A 24,980-nucleotide genomic window follows, 5' to 3' on the forward strand; every position below is an offset into this window, starting at 1 on the left:
GAAATTCACAACTGTGGCTTTGAACTGTTACTGCATCTGCCGTATTCACCTGATCTGGCACCATCAGACTTCTTTCTGTTCCCTAACCTAAAAAAGCACTTGAGAGGTCAAAGATTTTCGACAAACGACGAGGTCAAAGCAGCTGTAGACGCATATTTTGACTCTAAGGAAGAATCATTTTTTTCAACGGTCTAAATGCTTGGAAGGGGAGGTGGCAAAAGTGTATTGAACTTGATGGTGATTATGTAGAAAAATAAAAATATAACTGATTTAGTATGTGTTTATTTTCTTGGTTAGGCCGAGTACTTTTCAATCCACCCTCGTAATAAAGAGCTTGGCGGTCAACTAACCCGGGAATATAGTAGAGTAGGAGCGTTCCAACTTTACTACCTGTAAAAGAGGTTTAAGCTATGCGTCATCTACACTCTGATCAATCAAACCCTCATAAACTGCCAATATCATTTGGGTAGTAGTGTACATCGAGTCAAAAAAGTGTTAAGTTTCACATTTATAGAAGAAAAACCACTCGCAGGCTGGAATCCGAGACTCCGTATGAAACTATAAATGATAATTGCCCATTTTAATTCTCTTACTTCTATTTTTCAGTGACGTAGCAAATACTTTATCTTATTTATAAATTATGCGATAATAATTATGTGATTTCTAAATTCATTTTTAAATCTTTCATAGCATAGTTAATATATTATGTTAATTTCAGACACTCATTAAAATATATTCTGTTTATGTTTGTGCATGCAGTCTTGAAACTTGTACTAGGACTCTTTTGGCCACAAATCTCTTAAATAAATAAATTTAAACGAGCAGAAACCATATGAAAGTTTTTGATGACCTCGGGTGTATTAAACTTACGAAGTAGGCCGATTGTTTTTACTGTACTATTTTTTTTTAAATATTATAATAAAATCAATACTTTAACATGTTCCAAATTAAATAACAAAATTTTTAAAATAGAGAATAAACAATTTTTTTTCTAGAACTGATTTTAAAAAGAGGATCTTGTTTAAAATCAATTCTACAAAAATCAGTTGGTAATCTGTTTTCGAATTATAAATTAAATTAAAATGTGGCTGAATATTAGACAGTTATTCTACAAAAAATTAGTTTTTTTTGCGAAAATTTTTACAAAGATTACGAAACGAATAATAAAAGTAGTTAAGTCCACATACTTGTAGTGTTCACTAAATCAAATATCATTACGTCATATGCAAACACTTGCTTAAATACAGTCACCTGCAATTAGATCACCTACACACTGTCTTAGGAATTATATCAGCAGGTGTGTACATCAATTTAAAAAATTTGAATACAAAAAGTAGATCTAATAGTCAAAATAAATTAAAATCCCCTAGTTATTTTAATAGATAGTAAAACAAATGTACCAATTATTTTGTCCATTTTTGATAACAAATTTTTGTTGTTATAATTTTAATTAATGTAGAAATTTCTTCATAATTCCCATATAGACCATTGAAAATAAAGTGCTATATTATATAATAATTTAAAGAAAAAGTTCCTTTTTTCACATAGCGCATAGAACAGATGTACGTCGGACTATTAGAGAGTGGAGTTCACAGACCGACAAGCGCAGCGTCGCATGACAGCTTACCATGTGACAGACGTCCTTGTTAAGATCGTTGGAAGAGGATGAATGCAGGCCGATTCCAACTGGTCCTATCTGGAAATCTATAGGAGAGGTCTACGTTAAACAGTGGACTCCATATAGCTGAAATAACGATAATGATAAACAAAGCAGTTGATTTCATGTTAGAAATTAAGTTCTTAAAATGTAATACACAACAGTTACACATAACCTAACCTAATAATACATGGTATGATCACAACATACAGCAGTCTGATGAACTGTTACGCGGTGGATTGACTAATATCACAAGATACGTACGTCACGTAAGTCACGTACAAAAACTTACACGATAAATTCAAAAATATACAATGATGCACTAGAGTATGTAGCATTTTATGCAATAACTCTTTTCTACATTATATTAAAATTCTCATGTAACGCCTGTGATTTAACATGCGATAACTTTTAAAAGTTAACAAACAAATATTTGTAAACAAAATCTTATTACAGTGTAAATGACTATTTAAGTGATAATAAAGCTTGAGAATGAATTGATTTAACTATTGGGTTAAGGGTATTTGTTATGCGATTACGACAATTTGATAAGGGTTTCTCTTTTCAAATTAGAGCGCGTTCGGAACTCTCGTAAGCAATTATTATAAATTTAAGGATACTATTCAAGGAGAGTTAAGTTTAATTCTGGCTACTACTAAGTATGAGTCTATGAGAAGACTCAATATAAATTATCCTAATTGTATAATAATAAGAATAAATTAATAAATTTACTATATGAATTGACGTGTAAATCTTTATCTATACAACTTCCTATAAACAAATGATATTTTGAAGCATGTAATAGAATAATGACATATCTTTGTTTCCTTATTAAAATATTTAGTTCATAAACTATTAGATTAGGTTAAATAAAAATTCGAAATTTCAGATTAGCTAGTTTTTGATACAATATTAGTGAAAGGTATAAAACCAACTTTGATGAATTAGTTTCTCTTTTCCGTACATGAGCAATCTGGCATCAAAATTCATATTTTACTTCTCTGAACGAACGACGTATCAAATGTAATCTTGGGAAACGTCGGGTGCGAAGTGAGCAGAGATTCGCATTGTTATAATGGCTTTTATCGCTAAAATTCATATATTTTGTTGTGCAACTTTCTTGCAACCTTTTCAAATAAAATACCAATACAAATATATGAATAAAATATTAAAGATTTTTCATTTTGTAGCATGAGGGACGAGTAATCACATCCTGTCAAAAGATACAGTTCACAATAAGCTCTAATGGAATTAAAAATATGTATACAACAGAGAATCAATCATTAGTAAAGTTCTGTGATTTTACTTGTAACGTCGCCATTCTCATCCTCTTTTGTCATTGACGAAAACTGAATAAACGGCTTAGGTAAAGTGGACAGTCGACCTTTCTGAGTCGACGGAAGATGTTAGACGCAAACCAGAAATTTAAGGAGAGAAAACATGTGCCCTGCAGTGAAAGTCAAAAAAGTCAAAAAAAGCAGAGTTTAAATGACGATAGTGATCTTCAACATAAAAAAACGTGCACTAGAGTGTAATGCCTAAAATTTTGTAATTAAAAACCTGGAGGATCTTATTTACCGGTCGGTAGTACAGCCTTCAACTTTGCACTGCCAAATAACAGCTTGCGCCGTTTTCTTACATTTACACGTAAATGTACACTTTTTGATTTTTAATGATAATCTGTTATTGTGTACATATGTGTACATAACATAACTGCTTCGTAATAGGAAGAGCGGTGTTTGCTTTTTTCATATATCAAGATTATTGTTATTTGATTTAAACAAACTGCGATAAAACATAAAAATTTATCATAGGCCATTGAAAACATTGTAATCATATTTACACAACTGTAAAATTATATAGAGATTAAAATGAAACTAAGATCTTCGACTGACTGACCACTAAAACAAGAAAAATAATGTTTAAAAAATTAATATTATTAACTAAATGAAAAGTAAGATGAAATAGTAAACTAAAAGCATTAATTTAATTCTACACCGAATGATAAGTCTTGTCAAGTCAATATAATATGATTAAATTACAGTTCGAAAAAATCTACTGTGATAAATTGCGAATTCTTTCTGCCATCCGCCAGTGCGCTATTTCCATCTGTGATATTCGAAGACAGTATTATACAAAACTACTTTTTATCTAGAAAACGGAATGATTACATTAACGTCATAGTTTTTTATGTAAAATCTTATAATATGAATTGATTTTATAACGTAGTGTTTTATTTAATGATATAATTTCACCAACTTCACCATAATTTCAGCCGAAGGACATCCACAGCCGGACATAAGTCTCCCATATACATTTTCAATACCAACCGTATTGCAGCCTGCAATTTTAACTACTTTTATTATATAAGTTAGTTACAGGATAAACAATAAAAAGGAAAATATAGCCGCGAATCAAGGAAAACACACGCAACGCAGTAAACAAATCATAATATCTGACGGGTTTGCAAATGATAACAATTATAAATACATTATGTTCTAATGTGATTTCATGGCAGATAGCTACGCCAAAGGTTTTGGATCTAAATATAGCGAGAAATATTATGAGTATCATATTTTTTGTCATTAACAAATATTTGTTCGACTTTGGTATTTATAGTTGCTCCGCACTTATCCTTAGTTACTTTGAATAAATTCTTTACAATAACTTAGCCTAATGGCCTCCTGCGGAATTTTAGCTTCTCCTGTTAACTATTTAAACAACCGTATAGATCAGTAGGATAAACATAAACGACTTAAAAAAAAGTATTTCATTTCATCAACATTTTTCTGGAAATTATATTTCTATAAAACTAAAATTAATTTAATATTTTGGGTTTAAATTATTTCTTATCGTCATTTACAGTTAACATGGCACACGTACAATAATTCGATTACCTCTTTGTAAAACAGAACGATTAAATTTCGTATTTTATAAGACTTAAATTTTAAAATATTTAAATATCTTTGCGCTATAAATAGTATTCCTGCTTGCAGAGAAAGCGGTTTCATAATGAACAATAGTTTAATAATGGTAATTCCATCATCTTGTAGCTGCCACACTAGAAGCTACAGCCCTATCCCAAAACTCTTAACCCATGAGCCCCAACCGACGTTTTGACGAAGCGATGTGACTTGCCTTCAAGAACGTCGCTGCAATAAAAACACCGCATTAATAAACGTCGCCACAACTGACGGCGTGCCATTTGATACGCCACGCGAACGTCGCGAATTATTCCCTTGGGTACACACCGTTTACATAAATGTCCATGTAATTTTGACAAAACAGACATTCCATATGTAACAGTCAGCCAGTTTTTCATTTCACTTAGGATAAAGAACCTTTCTACTTATTAACTTTGATTAACGTTTCTGAAACTTATCAGCGCTGTGAAATGTTGAATACATCTAACCTAGAGCATATTTTGCAAATGAAATTCAAATTACATGACACTATAATTAGGGTTTAAGTTAATAAATATATGGTTTATATGGATTACCAAAGACTATTGCAACCAAAAGACCGCTACCGTTACTAATAAAATTAAGTAATTCACAATTGTATTATTGATGTTAAGTAATACGATGTTCAATGTATTTTTTAAGATGGTTTTATTAAGGCCTCTTTTGTCCACCCGCGGGATCTGCAAATGCCATTTAGAAAGTCCTATTAAAAATAAAAATGTTTGGTCACACTAATATTTCACATGACTTTGATTTACTCTGGATATGATCGTGATACCTATTTTTGCGACCAGCTAAAAGAGATTAAGCAACGGCCTGTTTCAATTTCAAAATTTTATATTCTATTAATTATAAATTTATAAAGTACATTGGATAAACGATTTGCTCCTTTCGGCACAATAGCATCTAAAAAAGCAAGCAATTTTATTTGCTTTTTTATTTTTAAGACAATGTTTCTTGTTTAAAATATTGCTATTTAAAATTGAAAGGCATTAACCGTAATAATAACTTCCAGTATGTGTGAATAAAACACTAGGACATAAGTAATAATCGTAATAGATAATGTATCAAAAGCAAAAAATAATTATAATTTATTAAAACTTTAGCAAAACAATATAGATAAATGTATCACAAACTTTCCATTAAGGAATTATTTAATGAAACTAAGCTGATCACAAACAAGATAATTTTTATCAAATACGTTTTACAAAACGCTAATCGTTTATTGACTCATCACTTACTACTTTTCTGTTTTACAATTTTATTACTCTGGTTGCTTCATGACCACATATTATTCTTGTTAATAGTTGTTTTGATGCATTTAATGCAAATATTATTAACAGACTAGTTTGTAATTACCGCGTTGATACTGTTATCTGTTTTGAATGCAGTTTCCATTGGGAAATCCATATCGGTGATATCTAATTGGGTTGTTAACTTAAGCCTAAAACTAACATAGACTAGTATAAAAGACCTGGCGTCTAACATTGAACTATTCACAAACATTTGAAACCCATTACTTCTATATTGAAAATCTTGTAACAACACTTAAATATGAACGTGAAAATCGCATTCGGGTTAGCCCTTTTGGTAAGTGACTAAAAATATTCACAAATTCTTAAAACTATCGTATTTTAACTATATAATGTTTGCAATTGTAATCTAACGTGTTTAGGTGGCTGTGGCCTCCGCTATACCAGCTCAACCCGGAAATGCAGGCTGGGGATGGGGCGGTGGTGCTGTCAACCCATGGATACCACCGTGGGTGTCAGCGGCACCCTGGTACCCACAATGGTCACCGTGTACCACTGTTGGTAGTGCATGCGTAGATTGTAACACAAAACTGGTATGCACTAAGATCGGCGGTATCCAACGCCCCTGCAATGATCCGGCGCTCCCGTTCTGTAACTTGGGTGAATGCTCCGCTACTCCCTCTGCCGAGTGTGGACCGGCTGTGTCGGAACCTACGGAAGCTGTATAAATTTATATTGACCAATAACCGATACTCTTTAAATTATTTAAAATTTCATAATTATAAAAAAATAATAACGTTTAGTTTATTAATATATCAATATCTAACACTAATTATTTTTCATGTCATAATTTCATTATAGTAATTATAAATATAAAACAATAAAATAATAAAACGTAAAACAATCAATCATTTTGCCTTACTCTGTTACATATACGATATTCCTATTAAACAATTCAACAAATTATTTTTTTTTTAATCTAACAAATTATTATTATTTCGAATAGGTAAGCCTAAGTACTTTTGAAAACCAATGTATGTAGACTTCTGCCTGGTTTTAAATGATTATTCTGTGGGGGAAAACCAGACAAGAAACTCGATAGTTACACTTTAATGTCAATTTTACATTTTTTTCCTATTATAAATTTTTTCTAAATATATATAGGACCGAAAATAAATAATCTATTTCCCTGCCCATTTTTTAAAATAACAATCAATACAAATGAAGGATTTAAATTATAATCGAAAATATCAAGCACACGAATTTAATATTGAATATATGAATAAAAGAACAAAGGCTCAGTATGCAAAATCTAATTCTATTAAAAAATTATCGCATATTTTGTCCCAAAATTAATAAATTTAAACGAAAATTTTGTCGCCAATGACAGACACGCAATATATTTTGTAATATCAGCAGATCGCTGAAAGGTTTCACAATTTATTAGCTTTAGTGTTGAATATCATATTGTGAAAGCTGTACGATGAATTAGGTGATCCAATAAATATTTAGATTTTTTTAATTTAATGGATTAGCAACAATTTAACTATTAATAAATTTATAAGCATGTATAGGGTGATTGGTTATAGCTGTAAAAACTTGAACAAAGGAGTGAACATATTACTCTGTCGAACTTGCTATACGTTCAGTGGCGTAACTAGAACCTTTGCCGCCCGGGGCGATCTGCAGTTTGCCGCTCTTTCTATTATAAGTCAATCATATAGTGGTTTTTATAAATTAATACACATAAATAAATTACTAAGTTATTAAATCAATATTAATTATTACACAGAGTAAATTTTTTTACACATATTTGTATGCACTCGTAAATATATTTATATAATATCTACTCTCCTAGCTTTCATACTAGAAAAATCGTGTATAATGCTCCCAAAATTTATATTATTTGTAATTTCTTGTTCTATTGACAATATTGCAAGATTTTGTAGTCTTAATTGAATTGAATATTGATATATCTCTTCAAAGTAATCATATAAACTATTCAAAAGAAATGACATTTATAAACTGATATCAAAAAATTTTAGTAAGGAAAAATTGCCGAACAAAATCGTAAAGATCCTTTTCCGAATTCAACTAATTTTAATGAATACAATAAAATAAAATTATTTTATTGTTCTTGAATTAGAATTCAAAATTTACACTAAAATGCATTTACATACACCGAGGAATAATATTCGAAATCATATAGTTAATCATAATTTTAAATCAAATATTAAATTTATAATAATCATAATAATCACTTATTATTCAAGAATGAAAATAAATATGAAATGAAAAAGTTGCTTTTTATAACTATAAGTAAATATAAAAAATGCCGCCCCTAGGTAAGTGCCGCCCGGTGCGGACCGCACCCCCCCCCCCCCCCCCTAGGTACGCCACTGTATACGTTCATCACTTTAAAGCTTTTACATCTGTAACCAATTCCCCTGTGTAAAACCAGTTCTCCTGTCTTTAGCTTGCTATTAACACTATCATGTTTTGGTAGTTACTATTAGTCGCAATTGAAGCTAAAAATGGTGACTAGTTTTTACTATCTTAGCTTATATTTTATTGTATTGACCGAATACAGTTAATGTAAGAAAATGCTCAACTTACTTTACTCAATTGTTAGTAAAAACTACTTAATGATGCGTTTACATAGAGGCAAAATCTCAGTCTAAATCTGACATTTAACTTTCCAACAACTGATCCAAAAAACACTGTCTGCTTAATATCTTTCCCTTACAAAAGTGCGGATAAAAGGACGTTGTAATGTGTAAGCAAAAATAGTAATATATTAATTATAATACCAAATGCCATCATTTACTTATATATATAAAAAATGTGATTACACGGCATGACAAGAATTCCTCTCTAAACAGTATTATGTTAAGAATTACCAAACTTTACGTAAAAATACATTTGTGATTCCTAACGTAACCGCAAGAAAAAAACACAAACACCAACATAGTATTCCATTAGGCCAGTAATTTTACCTACCGAAACAGGTGAGAAACAGTGCAAATATATCTGTATCTTCTAATTCGAAAAGGTCAATCTAACCAGAAGTTATTTGTCCCAAAATCATAATTTTAAGTGGACCGCTTAGAATCTTTTCACATTCCTATAAACTTTTTTGTCTCACGAAAACATTTATGATATTAAATATACATATTCATATATTTATTTTGCTGTCTTTTATTTACTGATTACGCAATCTCATAATGGCTTTAACCATATGCGACAAAATCGTGTTATAGGCACTTGTTATGTGTAGAGATAGAATTACTCGCAAGTTAATTACCACGGAAACTTCTATTAGAGTTACATTTGTACACACCGCAGCCGCAGAGTTGTAACACCCACAAAGGAAACAGAGTTTCAAAGTTTAATTAAAGCTTGCTCTTTGCTCACAATACAATTAAAAATAAAATCACTCTTTAGATACCAACATACATTTTCGTTCTACCTTAATGAAATATACGAACGTCTTTTATGCCGTCTTCATGTAATAAATTGTTAAAAGGATACTTATTAGTTTCATAAGTTCGTGAGCATCATGTACGTGCGCGACTTTAAATGAATTATTGTGACGTATATATATAATTATAAGCCATCTCACAGCGAAGCTCCTAACATTGGAAGGTATGACATGGTGTCAGAAACAAGGCGATCCAAAAAAGAACGAAAGTTGCTCGTCTGAAATGGCAGTGGGCGGCACATAACTTCTGCAACCAACAGCCTATGAGGCTGAAAGGTTCTCGAGTATTGACCACGAGCCAGTAAACTCAGTATTGGTAGATCAGGTGGAGTAGGCTAATAGAACCGACGACGTAATCAGGGTCGCGGGATTTCAATGGATGCGGCAGCGCAAGACTGGTCATAGTGGATATCTCTGGTAAGACCTATGCCTTGTAGTAGACGTTTGATGGCTGACATGATAATGATGTTATCGACACACATATCATACTAGCATTTTTCTCACGGGAATAAAATAAAAAACTGTCCCATCTGCCTCATCGGTTTGGTGTGGAGTTCTCCTGCCTAGGGGAAAGTGCAAAAGACGTCCATCATGCTTCCGCGGCTACGTAATCGCCGAAAAAACTCAAGGAGAGACCCTCGTGCAGATCGTGCCGAGTGATCCTGTGGTGGACCAGACCATGGTGCACCTGCTGACAGACTACCCCTTATTTGAAGGACTTCGGTCTGTTTGTGAGATAGAGCTAGAAGAAATGATTGAGACAAGTAACATCGCCTCACTAATGTATAACGAAAAATATCGCCCCATATTCCTGAGCTTGTGCAGAACAATTATACAAAGTGTTATACGTAGTAAACAGACTTAGTTACATAAGGCAGGGTTGGGTAAGACCTTGATAATTCATAAATAAAAACTGAAGATAGAATTTGTAATTAATATCGGTGTGTACTAAACGAACAAAAGTTAAATCTAATCTGCGATATCTTGAGAGTGCAAGAGAAGGTATGTAAGAGGAAGTCTGAACCAAATGCAAAGAATGTAAAACGTGAAAGATATTGTGATAAACCAAAGATGACTAACCAAAAAAAATGAAGTACGAAATTAGAAAATAAATTAAAAATCTAAGCTAATAAAATAATTTACACTTGTAAACAAAGTTTTACATAAAGGGGTAAATGAGAAGTCCCCAAAAAAAGATTCAGGAAGCAAAGGTAAATCGGCTAATAAACTTACCAAAAGTCCTTAAACGTCATTTCGCCGAGAAAACTAAGACACAAAACCTGTATTAAATTACCAAAGGCTGCAGATATTTTATATTCAAATTTGATATCTTTTTTCGTCAATCATGTGATGTGTTCTGGTTATAATATCGCCATGTACTCTTTTAAAAAAAAAAGATTTGTAGTATATTTTATCTTGAATTAACGTACTGCAGTGTATCCAGGATTATTATTTTTAAAATTGGTTGGTTGGAATTTAAAAATTGAAAAATAAAACATACATCCAAATATCTTTTTAACTTGTTCATTCACAGTTTAAAACGCTGTATGTAAACCGGCAATCAACAGACCTTTTTTAACTCCGAAATTAAAAACACATATACAAAAAAGCCTGTCTATTACAGCGTTAAAAAAGAATATATAAAATAAAACAATTTGTTTTACACTAACCTGGAGGTTATCTTTGTGTACAAAGAAATTTTCTAATAGAATACAATAAACATTCCATTGTTGACTTCGCACCGGAGAAAACCCTCGACGTGAATGTTTGTTATTTCCGTGTTTACACTATCTACACAGGGGATATAGCCTGTGATAACGGTCAGACATATAAAGGTAAGAGAGCCATTTGTAGTATTAATAATCAACATTTACAGCATAACGGTTTATTCTAACAAGCCGGTTTATTTCGCACTGGAAATTTTTCTTCAAATTAATTTTCTTTTATATTTATTATGAGTTATCAGAAAGAAAAGTATTCTTAGCATATGATGCAGCAGTTTTTATTAAAAGAATACTGGAATATTAATTTAGCTAGAAGCCACAATAAAATAATTGGTATTTGTAGTTTTCATTCGTAAGAAATTTTGTATTGAAAAGTAAGTTGCAAATGCAATTACTGATAAACGCTCAATTGACCCGTTTTTATTAAATATTTTGGATTAAAACTGCGATAAGCGATTGTAAAACATATATCCTACTAAAATACCACATCCAGCAATATTATGTTTATTTTGTAAAAAAAATATTATTAATGAATTAATTCCTTAAAGAAAAAAATTATATGAATAACAATCTTCTTTGAGATGACCATGGCAGCTATTGCTTTAGGTAAATTGCAGAGTGTATCTCAAATTTCCAAACGGATTACTCGCAGCGAAATTAAAAAGTAACAACCAGACCGCTGAACCAAGTAAGCCCAAAGATGTATCGCTATAATTACACCAGACGTGTCTTCTGTAAGCCGAAAAACTGCCTCTTAAACGACTACGGTCGATGGAAATACTGCTGTAATGATGTTACTATTTACCAGTCCTTGGTGGTTTCTATTAATAAATAACTAAGATCATCAATTCTTGGGCCTTCCCCATAGATCACTGTCTGCATCCAGTGACTTCTCTTATTTGTAAAATGTAAAATAGTAAATAATAGAATGCAATTCAAAGCCGCTTAGTGAATCGTCATTCCAATTATCTATGATAAAGCTAATCACGTAACCTGTATTTTTAAAAAACAATCAAGCACTATTTAATTCAAACATCTATAAGATATACCATAATAATTTTGTTTTTAGTTCCTAAATATTTAAGATATAACTTTGATGTCAAAACGAAATTCGGTTATAAGGACGTTTCTAGAATTTCCATAATGTTATTTCCCTATTATTATTAGTTCACTAAACAAACTTTACAATATAACTAGCAAGCCGCTTTCAGATCCTATCAAGCAGTGAACATCCTACGGGACAATGATGGTGCATAGTTATGATCAGTATAATTAACTGTGGACACTAAAACAATATTCCCTATACGTTACAATTTTTTCTAACATGACAAAGTGTTTTTATTCAATATCTCGTTATACATAATTCACGTATAACTTCGAGATATTGTAGTTGTAGTAAATGAAACCTTGACAACAACGACAAGCTATGTTAATATTTCATAGTTTCAGTGACACGTGATCAATCCTGACTTAAATGGTCATGTTATATCTCAACTGCTATTAATTTAAATGAATTTATGTAAATGTATTTGATAGAATACAATAAGTATTCACTACATGCTCACGATATATATTGTCAGAGTGAACATTAGCTTTTCTTTTAAAGAAGGAAATACATTAATACGATGTCAAAGCGCATACACAACAATAATCTATATGATTTTAGGGCTGGCTAAACTATTTTTTTATTTCTTTTACGGATTACCTAAATATTTTTTTCATAAATAATCGAGTGTTTGTGTAATAATATAGAAGCTATTACAATTAAGCATATATCAAAATAATTTCAATGTGTTTGCATATAATTTTGAAGATTTGGTTGTGCCAGTGATGCCCACTTCATTAAAAGAAACTTAAAATCGTTAATTTTATGTTAGATATAGATGTAGTTCAAATATACAATCGAAAGGTTTGCTTCAAGAGTATATAGCCAAAAAAAATATTTTTATAGAAACTAGTATCAAATCGAGCTCTCCTATAATGTCTTACTTCAAAGATACGTGGTTTCCAAGCGCGTATTTATACTATTAAAGGCCATTGTAATTTATTTATGAAAATTTTAGTTTATTGCATAATAATTTTAGGGCATTGCAAGAAAGTTTTTTTGTAAAAATGTAATATTGAGCAAATCAGGGAAAGATGAATTTGTGTCTACAATTCTTTTTTGGTTGTCAGCTTATTTGTACAAAACAGACGAAAGTCGTTTTTAAATACGCATTTCATATAAAATATTTGCAATAACACTGTAATAATGATTATATGAACGATAATGTGTATCACATTATTCAATCGAATTTACAAATATTTAGTGTACATACAGTAAACAGTTTTTACTTTCAAATTCTTTCTCAGTCAAGGATTAAAAAAATTTGAATACATTTACTACCACAAATAGCAAAGCCATCTATATATTTAGTTGCAAAAGTTCTCGTGATTTACATAAATATCTCCGAGACCATTGCTTCCGAAATTAAAGAGTAGTTTGTACTAGTTTCTGCTTACAAAAGCATAAATGTGTTTCCTTATATTTATATAGCAACATAGCAGGTATAAGTTACCGGAATGAAGAGACGTACTTCAGAATTGCGTACACGCGGCTTGAATTTTGAATCAACCATGATTTCAGGTACACCTCATTTTGGCTGGCAGCGTACTGAAGCATTTGTCCAAAACCCTGTGTGATAAAGCACCGTGATGGTCTAATCGTACTACTAGCCATTTTATGATCAATTATTCTTTTTTCTTATGAATTTTTTGTTCAAAAAACTTATTAACTAATATATTTACCTACTTAAGCTATGCTATATCTGTATATAAATATAATAATTGCATAGTTAAAATAGAACCTATTAAAAGTCCTAGCTTATAGTATTAAGATCTCCTTTTTCTTCTTCTTCAGCCGATAGAAACCCACTATAAGGCATGGGCATAGTATTAGGTTAGAAATATTCAAACAAATGGCTGAAACCACAATAATTTTCTACAATTTTTCTCGCGAAAAGAAAGCAGAAAAATTGCAGTCGCCAAACAGACCTTGTTTAAAATTTTTTTTTACTTAGGCCGCCTCGCAGACAGACGATTAAAGTTATCACAAGCTCGCACAATGTAACTATTTTTCCTACAGTTAGTTGATGTATTATACACATAGATGAATTATATCGGGACATTTCAAAGTTTATTTTCAATAAGAGATTCCTCCAATAATGACTTTTACATAAAATAAAATGTCTACTAGGTTTGACCGACTTACAAGTGGCAATAAATGTAAATGCATTTTTGGCATGATGACATATTTATTCATTTCTATGAGATTATTATTGTTATGTAATATTCCACGTGTACATAAAACATTAAACTTAAACGATGAGTTGATTTAGAAAGATTTAAATGTTATACCTGCTATGAACATACATTCATACGTCATTAATTATTTGGCACTTTATTAAATATATTTAATCTATTTAGTGACTGTAAAAATCGAATTATTAAAAAAACACTAATTTTTATTTATATATTAAGTTATCATAAAAAATTAAATGTTCGATTAAAAAGGCTATCTAATTTTCTAACGAACCGCATCCCTATGTCATCAACAATAAACGCAGCAACTAAAATGTACATATATCATACATTTTCAAATGCTATATAAACTCAGACCTTAGTAAGAAATTTATAACACTATCAGAAGTGGTAAACATTGAAAATTATTAAAAATGGGATTATTTAAATCATATTACATCTTGCTTGTTGCTTTGGTGAGTTATTTTTTTTTCAATTGTTCTCTCTATTTCTTCAATCGTTTCTTCTTTCTTGAAGATCATGACTCTAAATAGCTACCCCTATCAAATGGATGGCTTCCTGAGACTGCAGTTTCCACAGCTGCGAATGTAATATAAATGACACATTAATACATACATTAAATATCATCGCCGTCCTTTCATCCGTAGTACGCCACTACTAGACACGAATCTCCACCATAAACTTCTCATGAGACCAATTGGAATCGGCGTTTATCCAGCGTCTTCCGCTGGATGTACTGATGATGATTGATTGATGGATGAGGATGTTGCCGGTCTGTGGTCTCCACTCTGACTCCACCTTAAAACCCCGCCGGCCATTTGTTCAATGCGTCATGTACATTAAATATATGTTAACAGGAATAAAACAAGCCAAATAAAAATTAGGATATTCATTTTTAATTTTTCACAGTAAAAATCATTTATGGTAATCACTTGTGCACGTCAAGATAAAAATAGCTTAGAAAAGGGAAAATTAATAGAAACGAATCATATTGATTTATGATCGATTGCTCTTTTATTTAATATATATATGACACGTCAAGTATAAAGATTTTTTCTATATAATATTTATAATTACACATCTTAAGATTAATTTTTTTATTAATCTTTTTATTCAGTGATTTTTTTGTACAGGTTGCCGTGAACATCATGGCTATGCAGCCAAGTACCGACCAGGACGATATCGGAGGACAACAAAATAACAACAGACTGTCGTTGTCCAGATGCAACTATACTGCCTCCGTAAGTCAAATTCACTCATTTTGTTTCTTTTTAATAAGTTCTGTGAGCAGTAAATTCGTAATTGTTGAAAATTGACAAGACTGAATAGAGATGTTAACTGCGAAAAATAAAAATACAGCTACAATAATCTTATTAAATTTCAGGGCCTCCGATCATGCGCTTCCTGTGATACTGTTTTACTGTGTAGTCACTTGAATATCGGAATTTTAGCCCGTTGTCAAGGGAATTTATCGCATTGCAATGATGGCGTATGTTCAGATGTACCCAGTGCCAGCTGCAACTCTACCGTTGGGGTATTATACATTTTATTAATTCCTTGTAAAAATCATATCATTCTATCAATAGCTCATTCAACTACCTATCGCACTGAACACTCCTCGTATCATTAATACTCTACTACTATATAGCATTACTATATCTGAGACTACATTAAGTTTTACTTACATACCAAGGTATATAAAAACAACTACACTTTAATAAATCGATGTTGATATACAACTGCAAAAGATTCTTTAAAAAAATTTAAGAAAGCATTTACATGCACTTTTAAATCATCGATTATTTAACATTCCACCGGCTAGGAATGCAGATCTGCTGAAAACAGCTGGCCACAAACTCAACAGTCTCTTTCTAAAAGATTTTTTTTGTGTGAACATTTTAATATCAACCATGTAAATGAGTCACTCAACAAACCAAACTCTACACACATTGATCAAACAAAAACTACTGAATGCTGTTATAAGATTGATTTAATAATATAATTTTTATTTCAAAACTAAGAAAAAGTAGGTCTAAGTGGATTTTTATTACATATAGATTGTGCGCGGACGTATCCATATGTGTCATATGTGTGCGTACCCATGAAGGATTTGATCTTTTTGTAATCGTAATTTCCAGCTTACTCACGGTTTTAGTAATATTAAAGCCCATATTTACAGTCTTTGTTAATAAACAATGATTTACAAATATTCTAAATACAGGTTTATTAAAATGTATGTTATTATTCTGTATAGGACTTCTTGGTTGCTCTAAATCTACGTGGTTTTTAATATGTGGAATTTTGCACGAGAAACAAAAGTAATTTATAAATAATTCGTTATTGTTTCAGAGACGGTTCGGAGTAACATTTACATTCGGAAAATAAATATCGACAAGAATATGGAGTACTCTACTCACGAGAAGAATGTTTGTACCTAAGCAATAAAATTTTAGCACTTGCAATATTATGTTTATATTATTTCCTAAACAGTTATCGAAGTAACACACCTCTAGATTACACAAACTTGCATGTGAATATATTATTTATTATTCGTCAAAAATAACTTTACTAGCCATACGCAAAATAAGTCTAAATGAATGTGACTAAATACACCTCTACGGAATACTATTCCACAATACTAGTTACACTGTAAGTCGCTTCCAACTGGTCGTTATGGAAATTTAAGGTGAGGATATTATCTAACGGTTACCTCCTACGTTTGAAATAAGTGTGATGATGAATAGTAGTTTACTGTTCATTCTTTTGAGCCTTTAAATCGCGGGTACAAGTCTAATCACAGTAATTAAAATACATAAAATACCATTCTTCATATGCAACGATTCTTTATAAAATTTACTGTCGGAACCAAAATTCAAAATTATTCTTAATTAATAATAATTTAAAATTTTGTTTTATTAATAATTATATTATCAATAAAATCAATAAAAAATATTATCAATAAAACAACAAATGAATAAAATAACAATATTTATAACAATATATGTTACTTAAATTATTAATTAGATTTTTTTTCTATAATATTAATATATAGAATGTTAATTAAAAAATGGCGTATGTAATAAGCTTTCATAAGCATCTCTTTTACAACGCTTATAATATCTCTGAAACGACGTTTTCTATTCAAATGTTACACTTGAGGCATAAAATTAAAATCGAAAAGTATAATAGGGACTCGCTTTTATTAAAAATTGATGTCACAATTCATCAAAAGTACGACGTTTCTCAGAGACAAGTTTCACAAAGAAGAATAAGTTAAAAATAGATAAAAAAATCATTTAAGTATAATTTAAACGTGACTTTTTCACGACAGTTTTGGTGACAGTCCATAAGTATATATAATATATGTTAATAAAACATATTTCACAGTGATTACTACATTTATTGCTGCAAGACATTAATGTCTTAATAATAAACAACGATTACTAACGAAAATATTTTTTTTCCTTTCAAAACTATATATTTTTTATTTGTTTTCTGTACTTCCTCATAGTTTACGTTATTTTTGTTTTAAATTAACAGGGAATTAACCCAAAAATGCGGTTAGTTTAAATATAAAATCAAAAATGGTGTTTATGAATATTATAACCTTCACCGTGACTAAAAAGAAAATATAAAAAAGTACGTACTTGATGGAGTCGTTTTTTACTTTTATGCTTAATAGCATATGTGGCGATTTTATATTATTAATGTATATTATAATGGATGTTGCAATACTTATAATTAGAACAGAGCATAAAACAATTGTAGCGTTTCAAGTAGTGGCAGCGTAGCGGTAGAGGACTGCGATTTGCGATCGTAGGTCGCGGGTTTCATTCCCAAGATAAGATTTTATTTAATTCCAACGTTTTGGACTTATTATACAGAATTGCCACTCCTCATAAACTTACCAGAGAATGGGCAGCGGCGTCCTCAGCGTACCATAAAGCAACACTGTGGTCACCAACCCTCTTGCTTATGGTGTATCCCCCATACACATGGTGAGGCCTATGACTTGCAGTGGGCGTCTATTGGCAGAGATGACAATAAAACATTTGTATATTTTGTTACATATCACATAAATTCTTAAGTAATACTTATGTTGCAAATATTACGATATACATACATTATTAGCATGGCGCGTGTATTCGTTACTAAAAAAACACATTACGATGTAAACTACAAATTGCGTTTGACATTTAATCAAAAACGTAATATGAAGTACTTATAGAATTCTTACATTTTTTCTTACTATGTTTAATTAAAAAAACTATAACTCCTCAACCAGGCGATGAAGCTGTGAATTTCGGGTTCAAATAGTTTATATCGATTACAAAAGAATACTAAATGCACCTGATTTATATCTTAATACCTTTATATTAGTACAAAATTAAAACTGTAAAAATTAATATAATAAAAATTATTTAAGTGGCGAAAGACAGATTTACACCTAAAGTAATTCAATTTCCCTGCTTATGTTCAAAACCAACTCGGTATATAACGCTACAATACTTCAAAACGTCTTCTGAGATATGTTCAGGAGCGGTAGAATAGTTAAATATATGAATTTTATTCATCACCATCACCATATTAGCCAATAGACGCCAGATAATCTGGCGCTGCCTGCATCCAGCGACTTTCCGGGGCTTTGACTATATTGTCGATCAACCCAATAAAAGATCTACCCACGCCGCGTTTATCAGCTCTCGAAAAGTCGCCAAAAAGTCACCAATCGAAAACCTTTCAGCCACAACAAGCGTCGGTGCACGAGCCATGTACCCCGCTGACTGTCACTTCATACGAGCAATTCTTGGAACAACGTCGGTGAACCTTGGTTCTTCCGCAAATCTCTCATTTCTAATTCGCATCTACGCATTTACTTGAACAATATTAATTGATAATGTTCATTATATAAGAAATTTGTCTGAAATTCATATAGTCCTTATAAAGAAATATTTCATTAATAAAATTTGTTTATGGTAATTCAAGAAAATGATATTCAAAAAACTTAACACATACAGGAAACGAATAAGAACGTCGCCAACGATAAAGTGACAGAACAGAAGTTTTACAAGTTTTGTTTGCAAACGGCATTTATTTTAAATGTGGACAAAGAAATTTAAATTAAAAGTCACATCCAAACCCTATCTCATAAAAATTTGATTTAATTTCATAATTGGTTAGTTTAATATAATATTAATAATGTCTTTTTGTTTTTTATTCGATTTTAAACATTTACGGATAGCTACTTTTAAAAGAATAATAATTAGTATTCAAAGTAAAGTATAATATATCCTTTTGCAAGAAAAATCAAGTACCTTTTTTAATTTTTAAGTCTTGTTCTTATAAAATTTTTATAGATATTACTGAATGCAATATAATTATAGTTTTCTATTAATGCACGGGGGACGTCAAACGTTTCAACACACAAAGGTTTGTTTAAAGTAACATGAATGTTACGTTGCTGTTCTTACCTCACGATTTCTTTTATAACGTTTCTGAGGTGTTCGTGTTAATACACCCTAGGTACAGTTAAAGATCTATTGTTTGATCCGTTTCAAGATTAATAAGGAAGGTCGTTAGCGAAGCACGTCAACAGGGTTGTGTAACAAGAGCATGTAAATGTTTATGCAACTCCTACTTTTACCCCAGAAATCAATATAGCGCCCACAAGCGATCTCAAATTTTATTGAAAGGTTAAAATGGAAACCTTAGAAAGGTGAAAAAGTAATTATCCCGGCTTTTGTAAATTAAATACAAGTTGTACATTTTTTCGGTTTCACTTCCTATTGATTCTGAAATTTGAAAATCTTTGAATATCTTGATACCACATTTGTTGTTCAGATGGCCTTGTTAGGGTATTCGAAAGCCGCGGGATACAGGCGTAGGGACGCTTCCAGGGGTCGTATGTTCAGCTAGAAGTGGACATTGTCCAGTTGACGTCTTACGGCTGAAATGATGATCATAGTTATTTGTTCGCATCATGTACATGTAAGGTACATAATGCAATGTGAAAATTTTGTTTTAATAAAAATTGAGATTTTGTCAAAGTATACGTACAAAATAATATAGGCCTTAACAAGTTAATATAAGTCTTTGTAAAGCCTGGCTAAAAGAAACGTTTTTACTTCCACTAACAATATTATTTGAATAAAATATTTACTCCGAACTCGATTTAACAACTGGTCACATCCTTATATTTGTAATATTCTTTTCATTAAATACAATACTTATTGTTGTTACAACATATATAAACTGTAGTAGCCGAAGTGAAGTTATTAGCTACATTCAAAATGGTGCTCATCAAGTCGCTTTGCATTGTCTTGGCTCTGGTGAGTTGATAACAAACTAAAATATATTAATTATAAATATATTTGTTTGCTTTTGTAACTGGGGTGAATTTAAAGTAGAAGGCATTAGCTGGAACCTAATCCCTTTTAAAAGCGTAAACATACTTAGAGAAAAAAAAAAGTATAATTTAACCATATGCACTTTATCTCACTCTCCTAAGTTATGGCAAAAAAAGCATAGAAAATGGTATTTAATACAAAAATAGCAACACGTTGTTATTTTATTTTTTATCACATCTTTAAATTGTGTTCAAAGTCTGCACATGATATTGTTAAAACCTGCCAACAACTGCCCCCTTACGTGCCGTCACATTTCGACCACTCTTGTTTAGTAAAGAAACGTAAATGCTTTGACTAATGTATAAATGAAACTGAACGCAAAAGAAAGGGGAAATGGTATGTTTACATTTGTATGACACAGATTGCAGTAAACTATATTACTGCAGAAGATCCCAGCAGTTCAAGATATGGCGGACCAGGAGGTTATGGAGGGTCTGGTGGACCAGGAGGAATAGGAGCACCCGGTGGATCAGGCGGCGCTGGCGGTCCTGGCGGATCTTGGGATGACGAGAGGTTCAAAAAAATTGTACGGTGTAATTATACTGAAACGGTACGCAAAGCTACTTTTTATTTTGATATTACATCAACATTTAAAAACGCAAGTCACAATAAGTTACATGTTTGAGTGCATTCACTTTTAAGGACACTGCGATAATAAAAATAAATTTTTAAAAACTGAAACAGAATAAATTTATTGCAACACTTAACAAAAATAGATAAATTTAACGCAAAAAATGTGGCTCGTCATTAAACTGAACAACTATTTTTAAATATTTCGTCATTTACAACCTTTCTGTGATAAAATATAACAACGAATACTTTTTATACATTCACATCTTTTTATAACTTTTTCAGCCCGGCATGACTTGTGCCAGTTGCAACCAGACTTTAATATGTTTACGTAGCAATTTAGGTGTTGTAAGAAAATGCAAAAGAAATCGACCTTACTGTAACGAAGGTTCCTGCTCAAGCTCACCTGCTGAGGGTTGCGACGCGACGTCTTCCGAATAAAATGTTTGTAATAATTTAAGTATGCATTATAATGATACGGCTGTTTATTATAGCCTATACTTTTACATATATCATGTTTTATTGCTGTGTATCTAGCCTGCGATTTACGCAGAAGTTACGTAACCTCTGAAACACCTCTCTCCTCGGCGGGCCTTAGGGGTTATAAACACGTAATCATTCTTTTTTATACTAGAAAATCATCAGTCATTTACTGCTTCATATAGGCCACCTAAATAGACTTACAATAGGACGGATGGTATCAGCCTGCATATACCGTTTTCCGGCGACTATAACATGATCATCTGTCCACTTTGCGGGTGGATATCCTACGCTGCGGTTGCTGATCCGTATCCGTATCCACTACAGAACCTTAAAGGCACACCAGACAATAATAACACGTTTCTTTTCTATTATAAAGAAACAAGAAATTTGTTATCAGAGAAAAACATAATGAGTAGCAATATTTACACAACCTTGTCTTTTACCTTGTTTTTTTGCACAGCCATTTTTTTTACTAATGTTTAAATTTACTAAAGAAAATTTATTATACCAAATTATTAATTCTATCGTTTACATTTAAGTATAAAGAAGTGATAATGTTTTTTTTTTCTAAACTAGTTTTAAACTAAAAATATTTTTTTATTTATTTCAGTAACAACGTGAAGGATTCCGCTTTCGCAGATGTAAACGTATTCAACAGAACTCTGGCATTAATGTGTTTGTCAATAAAAATATAATTTACTTTATATCTTTTATTATTGCCTATTTACAAACCACGCGATTGACACGTATCGTCATTCATGTTAAACAGTACATTTAAAAATAATTCTTATTTCCCTTTGTTACGCGATGAGAGACAAGATGAGAATTACTTTACCGATTTCAGGTATTTTTCTTCTAATATAGTAAAGTATATTAGTAAATAATATAGTAAGTAAAAGTAATAAATAATAATTAACTTAAATTAAAATTTAAAAAAAATTAAATAATTAACTTACTAATATAGTAAGTAAAAGTTTCTTATAGAAAAAAACAAAGTTGCACAAAAACTTAAAATTCTGTCTGAATATTAATAAGTTTTCTAAATATGATGATCACCATAGTATTTCACACTTTGTTGATAAAGTTTGAAATACTTTGGTGATCATCATACTGCAAAGGTTATTATTTTGTTTAATTATTCTTTATTGTACATCGATTCACATGAATCAGATGAAATAGGCAAAAGAAGGCAAAGTTATTAAAAAAGGGCGATTTTTTCCAGACAACTGTTCACAACACCGAACATACTAGATTCATTTATTTTTTCTGTTGTAACACGACAGGCCAGTAACTTTTGGCAGTAGTATGAATTTGTCGCGACTGTTCGTGGTAATTGTTTTTGATATCTTTCAAACTTTATAAGATTATATAAGATATATGCGATAGACAAGTACTTCGAGTACTTCGCCAACAGTTGATAAAAGTCTATTTAATATTTTTTATAAATTCTAAAAATAAAACATTTTCCGCTAACTATATGAGTTTATGTTATTTTTTTACTATTAAATATTTAAGCAATTATTTATCTTAGGAGAACTGATTAAAATAAAACAACTAAACTGAACGTTTTCTAATAACTTTATTATTTTTATTTATTTTTTCATTACCTAAGCAAGTTAAGGTCAGTCAAATCTTGTAACTGTCGCCGGAACCGGTCATGCTGTTCTATTGTATTAGAAATCTTTATTGTAGGCCTATATCCAGTAGTGAACATCCTACGGCTTAAAATATCGTGATCGTCGCCGTTGTCGTTGCTTCAGGCCATTGACACCCATTGCAAGGCCTTCCTCAGGCGGGTTGGCGATCGCACTGTGGTATTATAGTGCACAGTTGACGCTGCCCATCCTATCGAAACTAGTTTGTTAGCAATGGCAACCCTATATGATTAATACGCAAAGAGTAAATTATTGAAAATTATATTCCGGGTTCCTGACCCGCAACCTACAATCACAAGTCTCATACCTCTACCGTTGAACTACCGCTGTTAAAAATAATGATGAACCTAAATTAACGAAGCGAGCCCAATAGTAGAAGTGTGCACCTAATGACAGTGACAATGAACTTTAAAATAAACCCTGTTTGCAGTTGCAACCATGAAACAAAATACAAGACACTTCATCAGCATAGAAATGCTATAACTTTATTATGAGCAAAATTGTTTTATCGCCAGAAATAGGCGCCGCAATAATACTCTCGAAATAGCCTCACATGTGCCTTAAATACAAAATGTTATCCAGAAAATAGAAAACCGTTTCAGATGCATGCGAGCAACTTATAATTTTATATACAGATAAAATATATTTAGAGTGTGTGGTTAAAGACGTAAAACATAAAATTATGATATCTAGTAATCCGTATTTTGGAAAAACTTTTTTGTACTTTATTATTATTATGTTATTTATCATTTCTGCGACTATTGATTTTTGGATAGAATAAACCATGTATACCTCCTTCTCCATACATTAATCAACAAGAAAAGCGCTACACATTCATCCCTAAAGCTTTCTCACCTATAATCACCTTGATTTCACATACGGAGATTGGAACTGAATTTCTATTAAATGGATGCCAACAAGCGCGTACCAATAAGTTGTAGATTTCAATTTACAGAAAATCGTATTCATTTAAAAGCAACGTAAAATGAGAAGTTATTATCAGAGTTTTTCATGAAAATATTTGTTTGTTATCAAAAATAAATATATTTTTCTGGGTTATGTTTATTTCTTTTTTTTTATATTTTCTGCCCAACATAGAGCGAGCTATTGAGCTGTGAAGGGCGGAGTTCAAAATATCTATTCTTATTTATTCTTAAAGAAAAATAATTCAAATATAATAATTGCCTAAATATTACTGTAGGTAAACGATAGTATACGTATTCAAGTATTATCCAGGTAGTCTTAAAAACTTGCTCCGAACGTACCTCGTTAGCTCTCTAGCTTTATTTTGTATTAAGAGGGGATAGGTGACGGCGTTAGGAAATGATTGCAAGCTCAGCGCTTGGAGCCTTCGAACGTGTCTCCCGACTTTCACGCCTCCCGTATTGCTGACTTGCAATTAGGTTCGCTACCTTGCACCCCGGTGCAAGGAATTCCTGCGTACAGCGTTTGGAAGTGCGGAATTGTCTTCGGACTTTCTGCCCGTC

At 31.4% G+C, this 24,980-nt stretch overlaps 1 protein-coding gene across 1 annotated transcript; it reads left to right on the forward strand.

The window, feature by feature from the left end:
- The first annotated feature begins 6,105 nt into the window (after nucleotides 1–6,105).
- LOC137918874 (uncharacterized) lies at nucleotides 6,106–6,826 on the forward strand. The gene is made up of 2 exons (XM_068761801.1): nucleotides 6,106–6,210; nucleotides 6,296–6,826. The coding sequence occupies exons 1-2, from the start codon at nucleotides 6,175–6,177 to the stop codon at nucleotides 6,599–6,601; spliced, it is 342 nt and encodes a 113-aa protein (XP_068617902.1). The 5' UTR covers nucleotides 6,106–6,174; the 3' UTR covers nucleotides 6,602–6,826.
- Nucleotides 6,827–24,980: the final 18,154 nt, after the last annotated feature.

Source organism: Battus philenor, unplaced genomic scaffold (genome assembly GCF_028537555.1).
Source record: "Battus philenor isolate CCGP_79_NKW_IND1 unplaced genomic scaffold, ilBatPhil1.0.hap1 SCAF_15, whole genome shotgun sequence".
Lineage (NCBI taxonomy): Eukaryota > Metazoa > Arthropoda > Insecta > Lepidoptera > Papilionidae > Battus > Battus philenor.

Coding starts and splice junctions, on each gene's coding strand:
- LOC137918874 (XM_068761801.1), top strand. CDS start 6,175: ATGAACGTGAAAATCGCATTCGGGTTAGCCCTTTTG. Junction 6,211..6,295: donor CATTCGGGTTAGCCCTTTTG/GTAAGTGACTAA, acceptor TAACGTGTTTAG/GTGGCTGTGGCCTCCGCTAT.